The sequence below is a fragment of the Equus quagga genome, chromosome 4 (assembly GCF_021613505.1).
Source record: "Equus quagga isolate Etosha38 chromosome 4, UCLA_HA_Equagga_1.0, whole genome shotgun sequence".
NCBI lineage: Eukaryota > Metazoa > Chordata > Mammalia > Perissodactyla > Equidae > Equus > Equus quagga.
Window position 1 is genome coordinate 25,396,806 of NC_060270.1, and position 23,889 is coordinate 25,420,694.

Here is a 23,889-nt window from a genome sequence, read left to right on the forward strand (position 1 = left end):
GAGACTGGCCTTAGCCACAGTGTGGCTGGTCTCCTTTATTTCAAGCATCCTGGCAGACAACACAGCAAATGCCTGAGGCAAATGGTGAAGGGGTGGGTGGGGGGATGCGGGAGAACCCAGAAAGTTCTCTTCGTGAAGAGCTTGTAAGGTACTTTCTGGGTTGAGAGTGAACTTAATCATTCTAGGGCTGTGAGCAAACTGACAGATGAGCTGAAGGAACGTGGGAAGAGATTCTGCTTGTCACCTCCAAGGGCAGGCGAGGCCGCTGGTGAACCCGAGACCAGGTGGGCGTCATCAGTCATGGTCACGTTCCCCCGCTGGGTGGCACTCTCTGTTTCTCTGGGCGCCGCCACAGAGTGTCCCACGTCCCCAGGAGTGGTGCTTCCGTTGGTGAGAGACCTCAGCGTGCGCTCTCCGCTTCCAGTGAAAGTGGCTGAAGTGTGCGGGCTGGGAGCACGGGCTCCAGTCGCCCCCTCGGAAGTCCCCTCCTGTGCCTCGGAAATGACTCTCAGCTCAGGACCGTCTTCAGTGGCTACAAGAAGATAGAAAAGGAGATGGCTGGTCAATGCAGGGCAGAGCAACGGTACTGTGTATGAGTCTCAGGGATAAGCCTCACGTCCTGGACTTCGTTAGCAAAAATGCTCCCCTGAGCTTTCTCAAGGTGTTTATCTGGAACTTGCAACGTGTGTTGTTCTTGCAAACACGGTCAGTGACCGAACCCTCAAGAGGCTCTGCGGGCCAGCATATCTGTTCAGGTGACTTGGATTTATGGGACAGCTTATTACTTCAGTGGACAGAATCAATACTGTACTTCTGCTCGGCGACACATAATAAAGAGAGTCTCTGTCAGGGAAACTGGGGGGTGGGGAATGGGTGTGAATGGTGGGCAAAAATTAACAACCCACCTGGGGCTTCAGATCCTCTGACAAGGCCCAGGAGGGAGGCCCACACCACTCCAGAGGCTGTTACTCCTGGTAGGACCAGCCATACAGGAATTGACACCAGGCCCGTCATTATCATGGAATGTTAGTTCCTGGTCTTAACACATCAGTGAGAAATGTCACTGGGATCAGAGATTAAAGGTGGACTGGTTTTCTGTTTTTTTTAATCTATTTGTTTTATTTTCTTGAGGATGGAATAAGGACAGGTAACTCATGAACAAATATCCTTTTCCCCCTTTCTTTGGCATATGCTTTACACTATAAGCTTAAAGTATCTTAGGTTACTATACCAGATTATCAAATAAACCTGTCTTTTCAGAAATGATGGAAATGAGGTTCAATTCTTCTTAGCCTAAATACTTTATAATCTGGCTCTATGAGAAAACAGGCTCTGCTCCCGGTTCTTATTCCTATTCCCAGACCAGGCTAGCTCTTGACACCCCATGGACACACCCTGATTGAAAATTGATGTTCAGCTGAGTGTTGGGTAAGTTCACTTCATGATAGGTTTGCATTAACTGACAGACAGGGATGAGCATGGGGACAAGGATACACAGTGACCTGGAGCAGCACTGAGAAAGCCAAGACCCAGACAGAGACGTGACATGACCCAGGCTGAAGGGCTTCAGAGACCCACGGAAGGTCCACCAGGAGAGAGGGGAGAGTTGGATGCATCTGAGCACAAGTTCGCTGGGCAAAGAGGCACTTGCCTGGGATGGGAAGGTGGTAAAGGCTGTGTTAAATGACATGTCAAGCTTACAGACTTAACAAAGTGGAGGGTCATGACCTGAAACAGAGCGGCTGCCTAGGACCTCAAAAAAGGGAACAGCCTGAGAACTGAAAGCCTGAAGGGCAGGATAAGTCAGCTTGGGGTGATTCAGCGGGAACCAGAGAAAGCATCAGATCAACCCAGAGTGAGGTGGTTTCAGGAATGAGGCTACTCCTTATCCAGCTCTTTATAACTGAACCCCAAGATCTGCTCACCCTGAGATCACATTTTCCACATGAACCAACTGAGCATTAATGCAGAGTGAAGGGTACTGAGAGATGGAGAGGCAAAAGGCTATAGAACCTAAACATCTGGTCTGAGAGGGTAAAAATTCTGAGCCCCACAATGGTGAGGGGGGAACATGATTCCTTTGTATAGGAGACAGATAATGTGTTTTCCATGCAGAGCTATATAAGAGCATAAATATCCTCCACCCATACATGTGGTATTGTTTCATGATAAGCACATGCTTTTCCATACCACATGAGTAGCAATAAATGCTACTTTTCCTCATCAATTAGGATGCCCATATGGGGGAAATGCAGCTGCTATTACTAGTGGTGGAGAGGTAAGAATTTACACCTATTATAAGTTTAAATGATAAGTGAATGCATTTTTGCTTTAGTCAACACACACTTTACATTGACAAGCCTCCTGAGAATTGCTTTTAAAAATTAACCCAAAACATTATTAAAAGGAATATCAAAAGAAAAGATTTCCAAAGTTGATAAATTTGACTTCGCCAAAATTAAAAACTTCTGTACGGAAAATAATACCATCAAGAAAGTAAAAAGACAACCCACAGAACGGAGAAAATGTTGTCTGCAAATCATATATCTGATAAAAGACTAGTATCCATAATATACAAACAACTCTTACAGCTAAAAAAGAAAAGACAAATAACCCAATCTAAAAGATGGTCAAAAGATCTACATAGACATTTCCAAAGAAGATAAACAAAATGTGGTCTACCCATACAATGGAATCTTATTCAGCCATAAAAAGGAATGAAATACTGCTACACACCATAACATGGGTGCAACCTGAAAACATTATGGTAAGTGAAAAGCACAAAAGTATATGGTACGATTCCATTTATATGGGATGTCTAGAATAGGCAAATCTATAGAGAGAAAAAGTAAATTAGTGTTTGCCAGTGGCTGGAAGGAGGAGAGACTGGGGAGTGACTGCTGATGAGCCAGGGTTGCTTTTTGGGGTGATGAGAATGTTCTAGAATTAGATAGCAGCGATGGTAGCACATCACTTTGTGGACATACTAAAACCCACTGCAATGCATCGTACACTTTAAATGGGCGAACTGTATAGAATGTGAGTTATATCTCAGCAAAGTTGTTTGAAATAAGGGGGAGGGAGAATCTTCTCTTGATGAATGCCCAGACCTGGGGTGAACAACCATTCATAAGAAGGTGGTATTTTCACCTTCCAGAAGCTGTGTGATTGAGGCAGGTTTGGGGGTGTGGGGTGGGTGATAGGGAATGGAAGGAGGTAGACAGAGAAGTCCCTGAGCTGTGTGTGGGAGGGGCAGGTGGCAACAGCAGCATCTTGGAGATGTATCAGAAAAAACGGGGAATATACAGGTGTATCTGTATCAACCAGCTAGAAGAATGGGCTGGAAATAATGAAACTAGAGGGTCCTCTGGAGATGTTTCATTAAGCCTGAGGAAGATCCCAAGCTGAGGAAGCCCCTCTCCCATCCGTGTGGCACATTCTGGGAAGGGGACACTCACTGGAGCGTTCACCACGTGGTGCGGAGGAATTCTGGCTCTTTGAGGCAGGTGAAGACAAAGTCTCGGTGGCCGGCTCAGAGTAGCCCCTATCACCCAGTGCTGTGTCGCTTCCTCTAGACTGTGGGGCAGAGGCTGAGAACTGAGTCAAAACCGAAGCGTTCACAACATCAGGATAGAAAGTAGAGCTTCCTGTCACATCTGTGAATGTCTTGCTGTCGGTCGAGAACCAGCGTGCAGTGCCTTCTCCATCTGTGACCAATGGGACTGACCTAGACACAGTCTGAGTTGGAGACATGGGGCTTCTGTTCTCTGCCTCAGAGCTGCTGGCAAGCTGGTGTCCTCTGGAGGCTGTAAGGTGTCAGAGAAAAAAATGCCATTACGTGGACCTGAAGGCGATCCCTCCACGAGGGAGACGTGAGTCTTCTCTAAGAAATGGTCCCCTTTGCAAGGACCTTGAAAAATATTATATGTGTAACCTGACATGCATTTTCATATTCTAAGTAATTATTTCAAAACTCTTCAGTGTCAGTAAGACAGCAATACTAAAAATAAAAGTTGGTGCGGGGCCGGCTGGTGGTGCAGCGGTTAAGTGCGCACGTTCCGCTTCTTGGCGGCCCTCGTTCACCGGTTCCAATCCCTGGTGCCACGTTGGTAAAAAGCCATGCTGCAGTAGGCGTCCCACATATAAAACAGAGGAAGATGGGCATGGATGTTAGCTCAGGGCCAGTCTTCCTCAGCAAAAAGAGGAAGATTGGCAGTAGTTAGCTCAGGGCTAATCTTCCTCAAAAAAAATAAGTAAATAAAATTAAAAAAAGAAAAATAAAAGTTGGTGAAAAGGGAAGGTTCTAAACAGCTTGTGCAAAGTAGCAGAGTAACCTGAGTGTTTTATTCTCTTTCCCCAAAAAAGTGGTCAAGGGAGTGAGTGTGTTGTCATGTCCAATGAATACAATATGCCCAAATACAGTGCTTAGAAGCGTTTTTCTAAAACACTTCCATTGTTAGGAAAGATTATTCTAATTTTGAAATATAGCAAACAAAATATCACCTATAGGGGGTACACTAAAATCATGAATTTGGGGAATATATTTATATCTGCACATTTTATTTGTAAAGATGATCTGTACATAAAACACCGGAAGGTAGTTTTAAGAGGGGCCAGATGTCACTTTGAAGGCAATGCGGCAGAGTGACAAGATGCAGTCAACAGGAGGAGCTCCGAGGCTGGGGGCTCCGTCTGCTGTGAGTGAGCTAAATGACCGTGCATTCATTATGTAAATCCTCTGAACCTTAGTTTGCTCATCTACAAGAAAGCACGAGGAATGATGCCCCTTCAACTAATTTCTCAACGTTCTCAGAAGGATGAAAACCAAAATGAGAGAACGTGGTATGCCAGATAAAGGAGATGGTGTAATGTTATCGAAGAGCACAGCTTTCTCTAGAGATTGCTAACGGTCTTGAAGCGATCCCTTGAGAAAATTCAACAACTTAAAAACATTTATAATAGATCAAATAAACATTGAATACTCACTCGGGGAATCATTTTGCCAAAGTCCCACTGAGACCTCGGAAGATGTAAGGCCAAATCCATTTTCTGTGAATGGCTCAGTGAACTCCCCATGCCCTGGATTCCCCATGACTTCATCGTTTCTTTTCGATTCTGCATCAGAGGGTGAAGAATGGACTGATGCTGAAGTCGTGGCAATTTCAGAGTCCTTGGGGAAACTCTCTGTCTCGTTTAGAGGTCCCAGACTGACGGTCGAAGACTGGAGCATCCTTGGGACACCATCAGGGAATGTGGTGGCAACAGGCACTCGTTTTGTCTGACTGACGGAGGGGCTCTGGAGCGCAGTGGAGCTGTTCACCTCCTCCATACTTTCAGAAGCTAAAATGGAAGAATATATACTTCAAGACTACTCAGGGGTTTCAGAAAATCAGGGATGTATCTAGATACAAATAATGTTTATTACACTTTGGTAGATAAACGTAGATAATGTGGACCTGATATAGATACACATATCTGACACACTATTCTCTCTCCCACTGGCTCTAATTCTCCCCGAGCTAAGTGGAGAAGCACTGAGGACCAAGCACAATGAAAAGCTTCAGCTCAAGCTAAAAGGAAATCAGGAGAAAGCCTCGATACATGATTTGCCGTGGATTTTATAGAGGAGGGTTAAAAACTTGTACTCTTGAACTCTGCCTTATAGCTTATACAGGACAGACCATGTGATAAGATACATGTTTTTGATCTGTTTTATTATAGAAGTGTAATCCTTTTGTTCAAATGCTATTATAGTTAAAACTCATACATGAAAACGAAGAAAAGTAGAGCTGTTCCAGGATGCCCAGCCCCCAGGTCGCCACGGAGGAGGCCGAGGGCTCTGCAGACCATAGCCGGAACAACACTGGCCTAGAACAGTGGTTCCTGGCCTGGTCACTTCAAGGCTTCTTTATTATTTCACACCTCACGGCCACTGCAAACCTCACGTTTTGAAAAACTATTAACTGAACTGCATTAATTAAGTAACAGAGCTTCTAATCAGCAAGTGATCCTCATGTTACCCCACTGATGTGATTTAGTTCCCATCAAAAGCAGGCAGGCTCCATTATTATAGTTAGCCTCTTTAGGCTCTGGAGACCGACTCTCAAGCTTACAGAGTCCTCCAGTGGGGCCTAGGAGATCGAGGACTCCAGGTTGGGAAGAGTTTTCCTAATGAAATGACGGCAGGCACTGGATTAACTGTCAAGAACCTCAAGAATTGAATTATACACCAATGGTCAAAATGCGCGATGTGCTCCACAGATGTATGGGCAGCTTGCTGATGGCTCCTTTCCGCAAAGAACTTTCCAAAGGACACTGTTGAGAACTAACCTCCAGAAGGGCATATGGAAATCCTCATTCCAAACAGATAAACTGCAGGAAAACTTGGTGAGTGGGAAGAAACATGGCGGGCAATATGCAAAGGCAAGAAAAAAGAGTGCATTTTTTATTTTTAAGCCAAAAATTTAAAAAAGTACTCTATACCTATATAATGAAAGCCTTCAAAATGTTAATTGTGACCCAGGAAAGAGAAGAAGGAAGTTCTCATTATAAATGGTTCCTTGAAGGCCAGTCTTACATGCAGCTGTGACCAAAAGCACAAATAAATATAAAATATAGTTGAGAGGGAGAGAGAAAGCATGAGCGCAGGAAACAAAAAGGTTCCTCTTACTCTTGTACAGAACCTAGAACACAGCCTGCAGCTCTGGACCTTAATCAGACAAAATGAAGACGCAGGCAATCCACACAACTAGCAGTTGAAACAAAGAAAGAGAAAGACCCAGACACAAAAATAGAGCCTCAGCCTACTTAAACCCACCCCTACTTAAAGACAAAAACACGGCCAGCCCTGGTGGCCTAGTGGTTAAGTTGGCACACTCCACTTCAGCAGCCCAGGTTCAGTTCCTGGGCATGGACCTATACCACTCGTCTGTCAGTGGCCATGCTGTGGTGGTGGCTCACATACAAAAAAAGGAAGATGGGCAGCAGATGTTAGCTCAGGGAAAATCTTCCTCAGCAAAAACAAACAAAACAAAAAGGCATTAGTCTAAAAAAGGAAAGCTTAATATAGATATGCCCCAAACCCTCTCTCACCCACTTAGCTCCTCAGGCCTACCTTCATTAGAGTTATTATCCAGATCCACCAAATTACAGCCTTGTGGGATTGCTGGGTGCTGTCTCAAAGCACTTTCATTCCCAGTAAACTGTATTATTTCATCAATTTGACGTACAGTGGCATTATATTGGACTCAGCCTGAATACCTGTCAGGCAGATCAGTGGCCACAGAAACACAACCACAAAAGTCACAACAATAAAACAGCTATGCTTTCCCTGCCCCAAGGCTCTGTGGAACACTGCTTCATCTTCTCATTATCATCATTATTAAAAGCTGCCACTTACTGACCAATTACTGTGTGCCAGTACTTTATAGCCACCTTTATACATTGTGCTGAGTAAGTACTTCATATGCACAATCTCATTTAATCCTCACGGTAAAACCACGTGAAGGCTGTAGAGCTGGTGCCTCTTTATTAAAAGGAGGCAATGTTTGGTCAAACTAATCTACAATCACCACTTACACTATTAAAGGAGAGCCCGCTAAATACAGCCAGGGGGAAATTCACCATGTTTCTAATCAACAGGCCAGCATTATTGATTATTTAATAAGTGCCCTTCCTTGCTCATTTCTTCCTTTGAAGCAGCCATTCAAAAACAGGAGGACCACCCATTTGGGAAGAGAAATAAGTCAAGTTCCTTGATCTTTATAACAGGAGGTGGAAAGGATGCCTGCTCATCTGGTAAACCATGTGCGTCACTCTCCAATCACAACGCGAAATACTGGAACCTCAGGCATGCATCCGAAGGCTCAGCCTTGGCTTGACTCCTCGTCAGAATCTGCCAAAAATCTAGCTGAACCGCTGATATTTGAGAAAGATATGCTAAATCTACACTCTTCTGAGTTATTTATGCGCTCTTCCTTTACAAAGTGAAATCACCACAAAGCAATTTACCTAGACCACATTAGCTCAGCTGCCCACAGAAATACTTTCACGAGTTGAGCTCCATTATTACACCCTCAGCTCCTATTGAGAATCCTATAAAATATCGCCCTTTAAAGAACAGTAACACAATTTCCACAAAACAGCAATCGACGGCATTGACAGCATTTTCTAGTATGATTCTCAACATGCCTTACATAAATATTCCTCTTAGAAGTTACTGCCCCCAAAACACTTATGCCTAGGGATGAAATGGCATCCTTGCTTTATCTGACAACAATCCCGTGCCCCACCCGGTTTCCCTTTGTGCCCTGGTCTCCAGGAAGCTCTGTACTAAATTTAGTGCTTAATTGTAGCCACTCTCACACAGATCAACATACACGTATCTCTTTCTGCCTTCAAAAGAGAACATTTTCCCTGTCAGTTGCTTTACTTACTTTTTTCCCCTAATGACCAAATACTACATGGTCATTATAGAAAATACGGAAAGTAGAGAAAGATATAAAGCAGCAAAAGACGCAAAGCAGCGAGAAAAATGATTTCAAAAGGCTTCCCATCTCTTTTTTAAAATCTGATTTCGCTGTCTGGACCTGCGCCTGCTTTCATGCATACATTTATTGGCATACAGTTTATTTTGGGGAGCAGGTAACTCCTGGCTCCTGGAGCCTCAGAAGAGGTTGTGCTGGACGCCGGTTCTGCGTAGCAGAGCGAGGAGTGAACAGAGGCACAGAATACAAAGGCTGGATGTGTCTGGAATAACAGACACTGGAACTAGAAAGGAGCCTCAGGGATCATCTGATCTAACCCCTTCATGTTTCAAAGAAAGAGCCCCATTCTCCCCGGGCCAGGCTCCTCGCTCGCCATCCTAGTGCTCACCTAGTGAGCAGCATCACTCATCTGACTGGTCTAAGTGCCGGAACTTTCACTGGGTCACATTGACAGTGGATGGAGTGGCCCGGCATCAGAAGGCACATGCACCCACCACATGCCCTCTTGGCTCCCCTTCTTCTACAGAGCCAGCCAGCTGGGCCAGGCGACGCCGGGTCTGCTCTGCAAGTCCTGCCGGCTCTCTCAGCACTCCCGCCGGGGTGCCTGGAGCTCCTGGATGCCGTGCTCAGAGAGGGACAGTAAAACCTCTAGATTTCGATTTAACAGGAGGGAGGAGGCAGATCAGAGCCCTGGTTAGCAGGTACCAGCCCAGCCTTAAAAATCGAGCAGAATGTTGTTTCCCCTGTGGCTTCAGGTCCTTGTGCATGTCCCTCTGTCCTCCCTCAGGGAGGAGTGGAGGCTGGCAGGCTGGATCCAGACATTCCTAGATGCCTGGCTATCCCCTCACTTAACAGCACTGAAAGCTCCCTCCAGTATCTAAGAGGGAGGTGAGGCTCTGCAGAGCACAGAACACCCCGCTCACTAAGAAGGAAGACAAACGCTCAGTGAAAGCCTCAAGGAATAGAAAAGATATGATTGTACTCTTCAAAAATTAGAAGCATAAGATTCTAAAAGGATGACTGCTCAAGGAATTTGAAGGCCAATTATTTTTTTAATGTTGAAAAATGTAGGTGACTATAGAGTCCAGCCCAGTAAAGTTGGAAACGTAGGCTGATTTTCAGATATACCACAGTAATGGGCTGAATTTAAATTACAAATATTAAATAACTCTGACCAGAATCAAAGTGTAGCTTCCTAGAAAACGCTTCCTTTACCACTTAGTAAAGCTGGTTGTAAATCACCGAACCACAGAACTTTGAAGCTAGAAAGGATCACAGCTTTTATCCAGTCTTACCAATGTTTAAGAATAATCTTAAAAAGCAATCTCCTAAAAACACGATCATAAATTATATCCGTACCCAGGCAGCAGGAAACTGTATACAGAGTACACGCAAGAGGAGTCGGTTGCTTTAAAGAGGCACTACAGAAAGCACCTCTGGGTTCAGTTTTTGTTTGGATGACATAAACCCAAACCCCTAGTCTTGCCAAGTACTTCTAAAAACCTCTGACCTATAAAAATTTTGAAATGGTAATTTCTGAAGCAACCTAACCTCTATTTCCCAAGAATGTTTCCACCCCTCTCTGCCCTGCTCCCCATGGCATGGGGATGAATAGACAGGCAGCATGCACAGCCTGAATAAAACCTCAGAGAAGGGAGAGGGCGGGAAGAGTTCCCAACATTCTCTTTGGCCTGTGGCTGGACACGCCCTGTGATATTTGGGCAAATGCTAATCCCCACTGCTTAGCGACTGTACCTTGTTCTGGGGCAGTGGGGAACCGAAGAGAAGTTATAGACACAGCCTGTGTCCTCAGGAGGATTACAGTCTGTCTGGGCAGACAGGCACTAGACAAGGTGTGTGGCTCAGAGGATCCGAGGGTTGAAAAAGGCTTTGTGGAGATGGAATAGCTGAGTGGAGACTTAACTGATGACCGGAAATTGGAAGAGCAGAAACGTGAGTACTCCACCACCGCAGCCTTGCAAACACCTGCACATGTGATTTTTCAAATGATGCCTAGAAAAATGTATACCTTGAAAGAAACATTTTTGCAACAATGAAGAAATACAAATCTAATTCTAATCAAATGACACAGTGGTCACCATTTCATTCACCGCAGAATGTGGCTTCTTGGGCAAGCACACATACCAACAACACTTAGTCTTTGTTGCAGGTGTATGTGTGTATATGTGGAAGGGGAGGGGATAGCAAGGATTAGTGGACAGAAAGGCCTAGGGCAGCCAGCAGACCAACTATTATTTTCCTCCTTATACAATTAAAGAAAACATACTTGAAAGAACTTCAATACTGAGATAAGTTGTGTGAGTGGTACTGAACTGCCGGATGCGGGTGCCGCCTTCCCCAGGCTGAAAGCAGACAGCACCAATTAAAATTCCACCAGCAGACTTCCAAACGTCAGAATAATCTTTTAGTGAGCTCCCCTCTGACCTCTATAAAATAGATAGACATGAGAAGAAATTAGGGGCAATTATTCATTCTATGAAAAATTAACCCCTGAATGAGAGACCACAAACCGAGACAAAGAGGATCTTTGTTTTCTGAGATCACGGACAATGCTTTGCATTTTGTGGTAGAATTATCACAAAAGGGGCACAAGGAAGCTAAGTACCAGATGACATGGAATCAGTGATCGCTTTCTGCTCGTCATGACTCATCACTGACATTCCACCAAGTCGGTCCCAGAATTTACTTGAATGAAACATAAACAAAATTTCCAATATCTGGATGACCAACAACGCAGGCAGTGTCATGTGCAGTCTCTAAGCTCTATACCCATTATTCTAGAATGGTACATAAAATATTTTTACATGTACTCTTTACAGAGCTCAGTCCCCCAACCAGACCTCCTGTCACTACAGTGTGAAACCATGGGGGCATCCTTGATGTTTCATCCTCTCCTTTTAAGCCGTTACCAAGTCTTATCAATTTTCCCTTATGACGAGTCCCTGCCAATTCCTTCCTCTCCATCCCTGAGAGCTCCTGGCATCTGTATTTCTGTGTCTGCCTGAGCGGTCCCCATGACCCCAGGTTCCCTCCACCCCATATCCCACCCCAGACATCTTATACTCACCTGCCAGGTGAATCCTCCCCAAATTTGTTTGCATAATGTCACTGCCTTGCTCAAAAACCTTCAGTGACTCTTCCTTCCACATCAGATCTAAATTGTCTGGTTTTCAAAGTTCTCCATGACTGTCCCTAACCCCACCCACACACTGGTCCTCTCCTTTGTGTGTGACTTACACCCTCCCCCAAGGGAGGCTCCTGGCCTTGCCGCCCCACAAGTAGCCATGCTCCTCTTCTTGCCTCCATATCTTTGCTCACTTGCTCCAGGCATCCCACTCCTCAGCTCCCCCTCCTACCTCACTCAGATACACAGACTGGGGCTCAAATCCCAGGTCTGAAACCTGTTAGCTGTTTGACCTACACATGTTGAATGAATTAACTTCTCTGAGCTCCAGTTTCCAAGTTCCTCAGATGAGAATAATGGGATCTCACTGGTCTGCAGTGAGAACTGAGAGACTAGATATGCTGGTATGCAGTAAGTACCTAATCAGTGTTCATTTTCTTTGCCTCCCCTTCCTCAATCAAATCCTGCTTATCCAGCCCCAGCCCCTTCCTGAAATGCTTTGCTAAAAATGGCAAACCACTCAGCAGTGCAGACTGGAGCCAGAACAGCCCCGTGAGCCATGTCAACACAAACACGCAGTTGCGCATCCCACCAGACCTGGTACCTCTGAGACTGAGGGGTGTGGCAGGAGCACTGGATGAAGTGCGGATTCAATCCAGCCACGGAATGTAGATTCCACAGGATTGGTCAGGTCTCTCTGCAAATCTGCACCCTTGTCTGGTCCGTACTTCTGACTCCCTTAACCACAGCATGCCACAGACGGAGCCGAAGTCACGGGTCTGATCCCCTGTCCAGGAGCCTGGATGGGCACTGTGGCTCAGGATCGGGGTGGGGAGCAGAGACTGGCAGAAATTTTGTTTTCCAGGACTGGACATAGATGAGCGGAATGAGTATTATCAGCACAGACTCACCCAAGGAGCCGCTCTGGGAAGTCAGAGCTGTCGCTATCTCAGGCCCAACAGAGGAAACGGTGAAACCTGCTCTCCTTGAAGAGTTGTTCCTTCCTTCAGCACGTGCCGTTTTGGGTTGTGCCATGGAGTTTCCTGGAGCATCGGAAGAAGCATGGCTGTCTCTGGGGGTCTGAGTCTCCACACCCTCTCTGGAGGCTGCTGTCGAAACGTTCATTTGATTGTGATCAGCAGTGATGTTTTCTACGTGCAGGTCAGTGTTACTTTCTGGCCAGTCGTCCCTTACCGTAGCTGAAAGAATCAGAAAACGGATCCGTGAGAACTTGCCGGCTTCTGAAAAGAGAAGTAAACCTTTAGAAAAGACGCCATGAGCAGATATATCAGTAAAGAAGGGACTTCAAGTAGAATAATCTTACCCTTCTTTGTTTCCCCACCGTAATTATTCTTGCAATCCAATGAAAGAAATTATGAAGCAACTATACAATGTAGGATTAAAATTTACAGTAAGTGGAATAAATGATGAAAACGGATAGAAAGAGATGAACATGGGGGCTCGGGGAAGAGCACCTGCACCGCAGGAGTCTGGCAGGCTTGGAGAGCGCTGCGAAGGGCAGAGCTCGGGTGTGAGCAGAGGAAAGGAGGCACTTCATGAGCACCGAGGCTGGGACCTGTGCCTCCTGGGTGGCAGGAGGGGAAAAGCTGGCTTTTTAATCCTGACACCTATTTTCGTAGGCAGGAGGTGGGACATGCACGATTCTGAAAAAACATGTGAAGGGTTTGGCAATCTTGTCAAAACCTTAGTAATGTACATAGGCTTGATGCAGTAATTTTGTTTTCTTTGAATCTACCCTAAGGAAATACTCAAGAACGTGGACAAAGATTTAGCTGCACAGATGTTCATCACATTATTGTTTACAATAGTCAAAAAGAATCCGAGGGAGGGAAGAAGGAACAGAAGGAAGGAAGAAAGAGGAGAAAGAAAGGGAAGGAAGGAAGGAAGAAAGAAAGCAAGCTAAAAATCTCATAGAGATCAGTTAAACCACTTGCAATATATCCAGATAAAAGGATACTATGTGTCATTAAAATATTATAAAATAAAGATATTCTACAAGTATTATTGAGTTAAAACAATAGGCTTAAAAATAGATTTTAGAGTATGATCTCATTTTGTTAAAAAATGATAAAAGCAATCACACATGTGTGTATGTGCCAGACAGTGATGTAAGCGCGGGACATGCACTTATTCATATAACCCTTGCACAAAGTCAGAGGTCGGTGTTCTTCTTCTCCCCATTTTGCAGGGGAGGCAGAGGAGGCCCAGGGAGCTCATGCCCCTTGCCCAGGTCACCAGGCAGCCTCTCCAGCCCGAGCCCCCCAGCTCTCGGCTGTGCTGAGCTGGAAGGATGAAGTGCTGGAGAGGAGTGTTAGAGCAAAGCCTCCTGTTCTCCCTTATGTCCAGTTCGGGGGAGCTGAGGAAATATCGCTTCTTAGCAGGGAGTGTTACTTGAAATTCATAAATTAGAAATGAATTCATATTAGTCAGAAAATACGTTTAAATGATCATTTGCTTCTGTATTGCCCAAGATGAAGGCAAAGAGAGCATCAGTTAAAAACGTTGTGAGGATGAAGTTCCACTTGAGGGTAAACTGGGCACAGAAGAAGTCATCTATAGTATCAAGCGTCATTTGTTAAGGCAGGGGGTTCAGAGTCAGAGCAGGGGGGTAGGACGCCCAAGTTCAACCTGAGAAAGCTACCCCATTATGCACATGGCACGGCCACAGCTTGGAAGCCAGAGCCCGGCCACGGCTAGGGGTGCTGGGCCCCTGAAGGATAACACCAAAATCCAAACAGCATCTAAGAGCTGTTTCCCCAAACAGCCAGCCTAATATGGAAGTGAATATGGAAGACATGCTCACTGAGTTTAATGAGTCTCTAGAGAGAGCAGTGAGGAGGACAAGGACCACTGGAAGTTATCACTGATTCCATGGCTCCTTGAAAAACACGTTTTCATTTTCCCCATTTGGGAATGATATTTTTCTTTCTACTTAGGATGAGGAGCTGTGGGCACTGTAGAGAAACCTCTGCAGGGATGAATGAAGTCACTTCTATCTATATGAGTCAGGCAAAAATGGCCCAAACACCTGACCAGTCCAGGCTGCTGGCAGAACCTACAGTTTGGCTTAAAATATCACACATGCACACACACACACACACACACACACACACACACACATGCACACATACCCCAAAAGGAACAAGCTATCTTCTAGATCAGCACTGTCCAAGAGATATATAAAGTGAGCCACAAATGCAAGCCACATATGCAACTTTAAATTTTCTAGTAGCCATATTTTAAAAAGTAAAAAGAAACAGGTGAAATTAATTTTAATAAATGTTTTATTTAATCCGATATATTCAAAACAGTACCACTGCAAAATGTAATCAATATAAAAAATTATCGAGATATTTTGCATTCTTTTTCTGGTATTAAAATCCAATAAGTATATTACTAGCTAAACTTCAAGAGCTCAACAGCCACATACAGGCAGTGGCTACCATATTGGACAGTGTAGTTCTAGATCAATGGTTCTCAACATTTTCCCACTCTGGTCCATTCCTACCAGAAGCAGTGGGGTTGGAAGGGTGGTGATTATAAAAACTTCCACAAGAGATTCTGACAAACTTTCCTAAGGGAATCATTTCCTCCCAAAGTCCCTTGAGAATTACTGTTTTCATGCTTCCTATTCTGTTTCCTGTAAGTGATAATTAACAGAAGCTTCCTGAAGGGGGAGGGAAGTTGTCCAGGCATCTGGGTTCCTCTGAGGCCCAGCCCCAGACAGGCAAGGCCCACATTCAGCTGGAAATGGGATGTGGAGGGGTGTTTCCAGGGGAAGCCTCCAAGTCCATAAATTGAACTTGAGACTCTGGGTTTACGGACAACAGTGACCCATGAGGCATGTTCCCTTTGTTCTTCCTATCTGAGCCACCAAGGCAAGTTGCCCTCCTGAGAGGAGGTGAAAGGATTTGAGGATGCTCTCTCTATCCTCTTGGTCAACTGGACACAATGAAAAAAAATTATTCTCAAAAGGAGCCAGAAATAAGTGATTGTGGGGAGGCAGAAGGGACTCAAAACCCACGCCGCAAAGCTGGAAAGCCGTGAGCAAAGGGAAGAAAATGAATTTAGCTCTATTAAGCCTTAAGAAAAGTGTGAGACTTGGCCATTGGTGAGCCTGGCTGGGCCTCTGAGGAAGCAGCAATGTCCCCTTCTTCAGGGAACAAGGAGTGAAAGTCCCAGACGCTAGTCAGCTCTAGAAATTCCACTGCAGTCTCCAAAAGGAAAAGAATGGCCACACGAAGACAGCACGTGGCTAACACTGAACCATGCTCTCTCCCTGGAGGGGTGACTAAAGATGGAAGCAGGAAATAAACGCACACTATAAACAAAACCAACAGGCAGACTATAGTCCTGCAGTATTCCAAATAACCCTGCCACTAAAAACAACTAAAAATGCTGAATAAAAAATTTTGTTTTAAATATTTCTAAATGCATTGCTGAGTTGCCAAGTAAGTGAAGAATCAAATCTTCTGAGGCCAAAAAATGAACCCAGAGCCAGAATTCAGAGAGGTGAGCTAACTGTGAAGTTGGCAGCTGCCCTGGGGCATCTGCTCAATACTTGTGACCTTGAACTTCTGTTCTGATGGTCACGGGGATGCAGAAGATAGGAGATAAAACTCTCAGGAAGGGAGTCTGAAAGAAAATCCTGGATAAAGCAGGGACCCCCAAAGGCCATACCTTGGGTATAAAGCAAATAGAAACAAAGCCACCCTTTAGAAGGCAACAGCAAGGAAAGCTGGCCCTTCAAGCTTGGTTTTAGGTGAAAGAAAAATAAATCTCACCCAAGAATTTGTAACCATAAACCTAGTCCTCACGTGGGTGTGCAGCACAAATCACATTACCTATGTGGTCTAAACCTTAAGCCAAGAACTTATTTAAAAGTGGCTCTGAACCTTGTGAATATACTAAAAACCACTGAGTCATACACTTTAGACAGGTGAGCTTTCTGGTATGTAAGTTCAACTACACACACACATACATCCTGTTAACAGTGAGGAAAAAGTGGCCCTGATATATAGTGCCTCCAGATATTTGGCAGCAACAAATTTGAAAGCTCTCTAGATGAACATACCTTCAACCCAATTTTATCACTTACTGATAAAATTCTCAGGAATAAGAGATTACAGTCAAAAATCACAAAACATGCAAAGAAAAAAGGCATCCATGAGCAAAAGTCAGCAAACTAGACAAGCAAAGACTTCAAATACTGGAATTATCAGACACTTTTATATATAAAACTACATGAAAAGAAATAAGAATAAATTGAAAATGAAAGAAAAAGAGACTATACATAATGACCAAAAAGATTTGAAAGAAATCTAAGTGGAAATGCTGGAAATGAAAAAATATAATAATTGAAATTAGGAAACTCAACAGCATATTAGATATGGCTGAAAAGAGAATTAAGAATTAGAAGACAGATGACAAGGGAATGCCCAGAGATGAAAATATAGAAAATATGAAAAAGAGGTGAAGAAACAAGGAAGATAGAGTGAAAAGGTCCAACGTATATCTAACTGGAGTTCTCGGGGGGGAAAAGGAAAAATGGCAATATTCAAAAAAGTAACTAATGGCTAAGAATTTTCCAGAACTGATAAAAAGTACGACTCCTCAGACCAACAAACCTTTAGGAGGCTAAATAAAAAAGACATATAACCCATATCATAGTGAAACTGCAGAAAACCAGACAAAAACTATGTCTTAAAAACAACCAGAGGAAAAAAATACAAACCATCTACTGAAGATGACAATTAGACTAACAGCTGATTTCTCAATGGCAACAATGTAAGCCAAAAGACAGTGGTTAAATACTTTCAACGTGCTGAGGGAGAAAAAACTGGAATGGTATACTTGGCAAAACTATCTTTCAAAAATATCTTGAGATTATCTTTCAAAATAGAAACATTTTTGGTTTTAAATATTTTAATTATATTAAACTCCACCAAAGGAAATTATGGAGAATTTATTTCAAGTAGAAGAAGAGCAATCCTAGAAGGAAGTTATAAGATGCAAGAAAAGGGGCCAGCTGCATGGCTGAGTGGTTAAGTTCACACGCTCCACTTTGGCAGCCCTGGTTTGCCAGTTCAGATCCTGGGTACAGACATGGCATCGCTCATCAAGCCATGCTGAGGCAGGGTCCCACATAGGACAACCAGAAGGACCTACAAGTAAAATATACAATTATGTACTGGGGGGCTTTGGGGAGAAGAAGAAGAAAAAAAAAAAGATTGGCAACAGATTTTAGCTCAGGTACCAATCTTTAAAAAAAAAAAAAAGATGCAAGAAAAAATAACGAGCAAAGAAAATAGTAAATATGTGCAAATCCAATAAAAGATTGAATTTATAAAATAGTAATTTCTCATTTGTGGGATTAATAAAAGAAGACAGAGAAAATTCTGGATAACAATAGCACATAAGTCAGGAGGGCATGATCAGAATCATGTTGCATAGGAAACGGGTAACTTTGAGTTGTGTCAAAAATGCATTTTAAGGTTTCTCAAACTGACTGTAAAGAATAGAAATAGAGTGCATCAACTTCCAAACCGAGAGCTTGGAATGATGCAAAATTTCCATAGAGAGAAATCAATGAATATTGCCTAAAACCAAAACAAAGAAATCAATAAATAGCAATATAAGCAAGCTATTTAGAGATATGGACATAATTACTAAAAGAATCAGTTAAAAGGGTTGAAAGGGGTTGATTCTGGGAATCAGAAAATGATGATTGTAGGAGTGGTCAAGGTTTTTATAACAGCCTTATAAAATATACTTCATCTTTCAACTATGTATGAGTTTGATAAAAATAAAAATTAAATTTTAAAAAAGTTGAATAACAAACCAGGGTAAATGTCTGCAGTACATGATAAAAGTTCAGCATTCTTTTTTTTTTTTTGAGATTTTATTTTTTCCTTTTTCTCCCCAAAGCCCCCCCAGTACATAGTTGTATATTCTTCGTTGTGGGTCCTTCTAGTTGTGGCATGTGGGACGCTGTCTCAGAGTGGCTTGATGAGCAGTGCCATGTCCGCACCCAGGATTTGAACCAACGAAACACTGGGCCGCCTGCAGCGGAGCGCGCGAACTTAACCACTCGGCCACGGGGCCAGCCCCCCAAAAGTTTAGCATTCTTAATACATGAAGAACTTTTTCAAATTCCTACAATGTACATCTCACAGACAAAGAACACGAATGTGCAATTCACAAAAGGAAATATCTGTGTGAAGAATAAAAACATGAAAGTATTTTTGGAAAGAAATGAAATACAAATCCAAACTAGAAAAGACCTTTTTAAATTTTATATATTTAATTCTTTTTGCCTAGCAAATTGGCAAAGATTTTAAAGACGATAACATCTAACGTCATTGAAGGTACAGAAAAGGGCCATTGTCATACAATTTTGGTAAGAATGTAATTGGTATAGTCTTTTTGGTGAGAAATTTAGAAATCCATTGCAAAAGCCCTAAAAATAGACATATATTTTGACCTAGGAATTCCATTTCTGGAAATTAATTCTAAGGAAATTATTAAGGAAGTGCACAACGTTTTAGGTATAAGGAAGATTATCACAGCATTGTTTACAATCATGACAATTGGAAAAAACCTAAATTTTTGCAATAGGGAGTTGGTGAACTTAATTATGACAACAAAACTTTAGAGGACTGACCAAAGCATATTACTGATACATTTTTAGATATGTATTATGCTCACTTTATCTTGTTAAGTGAAAACACAAATTACAAAATGGTACATGTATCATACGACCCCATGTTCTTAAAAAAAAAAATGTGTCCCATAAGAAAAAGAACAAACAAGGCTGGTATCTTGGTAAAAGGATTCTAGGTCTACCTGGAGCAGCCACCTTGTAATGGGCTTTCTTTGGTCCCCAGGCTGCCCCCTAAGGTAGGTGAAGCCTGTAGACTTTAAACATAAAGTTGGTTCCTGCAACTTGCTAACAACACCGTGTGTGGGTTTAGGCCCCAGTGCCATTTCTGAAACATAAGCATGCGAGTGGCCTTTGACTGCCCAGCTGAAGGACGAGTGAGTGTTTTGCGTCTGGGCCCCTCCGCCTCTGGATGCCTCACCACCCTCAGCACCAGTCATGCCCGTAGCTGGTGCCCCGATCAAAGAGAGGTGCCGATGACCAGCGCTCCAGAGCAGCCAGAGGCAAGGCACACCCCTGGTCAGTGCTGCCACTGCTGGCCCTGCTGACCTCGGAAACCTGCTGGCTTGTGGTGTCACTTCCACCCTGTTCCCCTTAGTTACAGGGCCACAGCCACCGGGATTGGTGAGAAGCTCTTACCTCTGGTGTCCCTCTTTATCCAGGGATCTTTCTCTTTCTTCCCCCAGGAACACAGGAGGCAACACGAAAAAGTTGCTTGCTTTACCCATACCTTGTGAATCTGTGTTCTCTATGCAAAGTCCTCTCATCTAGAAGAAATAGAGCCTGCTTCCAGCTCCAGGCCTGGATCTGAAAATTCAGTTCTTAAGAAGAGAGGCGGTGGGTAACATAACTCGCAGGCCGTGGGTAAAGTCAGGCTGTCTGGGTGAGACTTCTGGCTCTACCACTTACACGTCCTATGAGCTCAGGGGAGATACATAACTTCTCCATGCCTTGGCTCCCTTATCTGTAAGACAGGTATAATAACGGCACCTACCTCACCGGGCTGTAACACAGTGCACCCCTGTGAGAGCTTCGAACAGGACCTGGTACATGCTGAGTGCTACATACATAGCTATCAAATGGATTTAGGTCTTTCAACTTCTAACAAACAGATTTGGGATGAGATTGGCAGGCAGTGCTAGTTAATCATGACTCTGTCTCTCAATCCTTCTCCAGGCAGCAGGCGAGAGCTGGTCCAGAGGTGAAAGCCCCTGGACCGCCCAGGCCCGTGGGCCCTCCTGGAAGTGAAGTGTGTACTCTGATGAAAGGAATGAAGCTGGCTGAGTGGCTGTTGGGCAGCTTGTGCCTCCAGCCCTGCTCCACGACATTCTCCTAGGACGCGCAGGGAGAACTTAGGGGGCACAGGGTGAGACGGCGGGGCTGCCTCAATGCATGACAAGTCCCTGACGTCACTGACCCAGGCTTCTGAAAGAACACTGTCCCACTGCCCCCGTTTAACTCTGAGTGTCCTTCTATGTCTTTTATGGACTATGAACAATTCCTCAGAAAAGGGATTAACAAACCCCGCAGGCTGGGGCAGGCAGCACCCTAGCCCACCACCTCTGCCTCTCAAGGTCTCTTTGATGGTGAACATTCAAGTGCTTTACACCATTCCATGTTGCATCTCCCGGAGAACAATGGCTCAAATGCCAAAATCTTCATCGAAGCCCTAAGGACTAATCCTTTCGGAAGCCCTGAGTTGTTCAGGGTACTGTGGCTCAATGCTGCTTGTGGTGTGGCTCCCTATTCAGCATAAGTGCAGACCCTAAGTAGGAGAATAATTCGGTGGAAAGTGAACAGGACTCAAGAGGGACCTGCCACATGCGGAGGAAGGTAGCAGGGAAGCTGCTCTTACTCTTGGTGGAGAGAGAAACGGTCCTGGAGAAACGGAGAGAAGAAGGATGCCTCAGGCCCTGAAGCCTGGGTCAGACGGAGGACAAGAGGCTGTGCCCCACCAGACACTCAGAGGCAGTCTCTGGGGTGGGAGGCGGGCACTCTGAGGCTCAGTGGGGCTGGCCCTCCACACCTCACCCATCCTTCTCCCCAGATGGTCAGGGACGATTGCTCAAACCCCACTCACGTCCCGTGGCACCTGAACCACACCAACCAGCCTCGTATTAGAGTTTAGATGCCCCAGTTTCTCAGGCATCTTTTGAGCTAGAAAGATCATCCTTCCCCCTGCGCTCAGCTCCCTGTGTCAGGCCATCACTTTCCCTTGTACCATGAATGGAGATTAAATTAACAAGAGAGTTTTATTGCTTTGCTTGTTTTTTTTTTTTTTTTCCCAGTTGAGAACTTTCACTTCTGTAGTGTCTTAATGTTCCAAAACATCTGTTTGTGAACCAACATCATCAGGGGTGCTAGCACAGCCCGGCAGTAGGATTTCCTAATTAGCAGCTGCTACAGAGTCAGCTCCTCGCCACCCACCCCATGATTTTGGGTTTTTCAACTCGCATTGTTTCTGAGCAGTGGGGTGGGCGTGTACAGGGAGTGTGTCGTGTCATCCAAAGAGGCAATTTCCTCCCGGAGGGCCCAGCCCGCCCCCACACTGCACCATTTACTGCTGTAGCAGGCCCTGTGTCAAGTGCTGCCAGCTAACATCTTGTGTTTCTGGGGCACAGAGTTGAAGCATGAGCCCCTTATTTTCACTTCCCTCCATTTAGATTTAGACATCACAAACACCCATTCAGTGCTTACCAAGTGCAAAGTGTTTCACATGCATTATCTCATTTAATGCGCATGATGGCAGGTCAAGTGGGTATCATGGCACATGGAAACCAAGGGGCAGAAAGATTAAGTGTCTGTCACATGCTCAATGGCACAATCTGAACCCAGGTCTCGTTCCATCACACCCCAGCTTATTTGGTGACACGGGGCTTCAAGGCACTGACCAGCGAGCAGAGCCAAAAAAAATTCCCACTGGCCTTCAAACTTCAGCCCTAAATCCAACTGCACTGCCCTGTTTTTCCCCAAGAGGAATGAGACAGTGCTTATCACGGGCTTCAGGATAGCACAGACTTGGTTCAGCAACAGCTGCATGCTATTAGCTGGAAGACTGAGCAAGAGGACTTCTAAATCAGCTTCCAACTCAGAGATGAATTCCACGTGTAATGAAAAGAATGATAATAAAGAAAGAGTAGAGGTAGAATGGAGAATGAGTTCGAGGGACAAGAAAAGCCTGTTTTCGAAATGTGAAGTTTGGGGTGAGGTGGTAACTTCCAAGTGGAAGTGTCCAACAGGCAGTTAAAAATTGGGGACTATTGATTAGGAGGAAGGACAAGGACATGGCTTATGAAGGGAAAAGCGAAGGTCAAGGACTGAATTAAGGGAAAACTTGAATTTGGAGGGAGGAGAAGAGCCACGGAAAGAGACACAGATAACAAGAGAAGGATAGGATGAAATTAAAAGTAGGGGCCAAGAAGGCGGCGAGGGCTGAGATGCAGTGGAGAGGCCATGGACACCAGGCCTGCGAAAAGGCCAGAGACTAGTCAACCAAAGTCTCCAGCACTTTCTAGAATGTCACTTGGCAGATGGAAGATGAAGGTCAGATTGTTAGGGGTTAAGGCTCAGGAGGGAGAGGTTCTGGAACAGTAAAACACTGACCCCAGCTGCAAAATTCCCATTCCTGCCTCCCCCTTAGATCGTTTCTGGGGTCCTCCACTTGGGAAACAGTCTCGGGAGAGCTGTGGGGCTGGGTGCCCTGTATCTACAGCCAAACTAAGAGCTTGTTCTCTGAAAAGATAAACAAAATTGATAAGCCTTTAGCTAGACCCGCCAAGAACAACAGAGAGAAGACTCAAACAAATACAATCAGAAATGAAGGAGACGTTACAACTGATACCACAGAAATACAACGGGTCGTAAAAGACTACAATGAGCAATTACACAACAGCCAATTTGACAACCTAGAAGAAATGGATAAACTCCTGGAAACACACAGTTTACCAAAACTGAATTACAATGAAATAGAAAATCTGAACAGATCAATTACTAGCAAAGAGATGGAATCAGTAATCAAAAATCTCCCTACAAACAAAGTCCAGGACCAGACGACCTCACTGGGGAATTCTACCAAACATTCAAAGAAGAATTAATACCAATCCTTTTCAAACTCTTCAAAAAAACAGAAGAGGAGGGAACTCTTTCAAACTCATTTTATGAGGCCAGCATTACTCTGATATCAAAACCAGACAAGGACACCACAAGAAAAGAAAATTACAGGTCAATATCCCTGATGAATACAAATAAAAAAATCTTCAACAAAACATTAGCAAACTGAATTCAACACTACATTAAAAGGATCATACACCATAATCCAGTGGGATTTATTCCAGGGATGCAAGGATCATTCAACATCCACAAATCAGTCAATGTGATACACCACATTAACAAAATGAAGAATAAAAATCATATGATCATCTCAATAGATGCAGACAAAGCATCTGACAAAATTCAAAATCCATTTAGGATAAAAACTCTCAACAAACCAGATATAGAGGGAACGTACCTCAACGCAATAAACGCCATATATGACAAGCCCACAGCTAACATCATACTCAATGGTGAAAAGCTGAAAG

The 23,889-nt window shown here is 44.2% G+C and overlaps 1 protein-coding gene across 1 annotated transcript in view; it reads right to left on the bottom strand.

Annotated features, from left to right (window-relative positions):
- Positions 1 to 23,889, bottom strand: part of HEG1 (heart development protein with EGF like domains 1) — a gene marked incomplete at its 5' end in the record, with an annotated part of 85,416 nt that overhangs the window by 41,649 nt on the left and 19,878 nt on the right. Inside the window, 4 exons of the mRNA XM_046658814.1 lie at positions 245 to 532; positions 3,459 to 3,806; positions 4,987 to 5,340; positions 12,543 to 12,830. Coding sequence (XP_046514770.1) covers positions 245 to 532; positions 3,459 to 3,806; positions 4,987 to 5,340; positions 12,543 to 12,830 — 1,278 coding nt within the window. The remainder of the gene's footprint in view (positions 1 to 244; positions 533 to 3,458; positions 3,807 to 4,986; positions 5,341 to 12,542; positions 12,831 to 23,889) is intronic.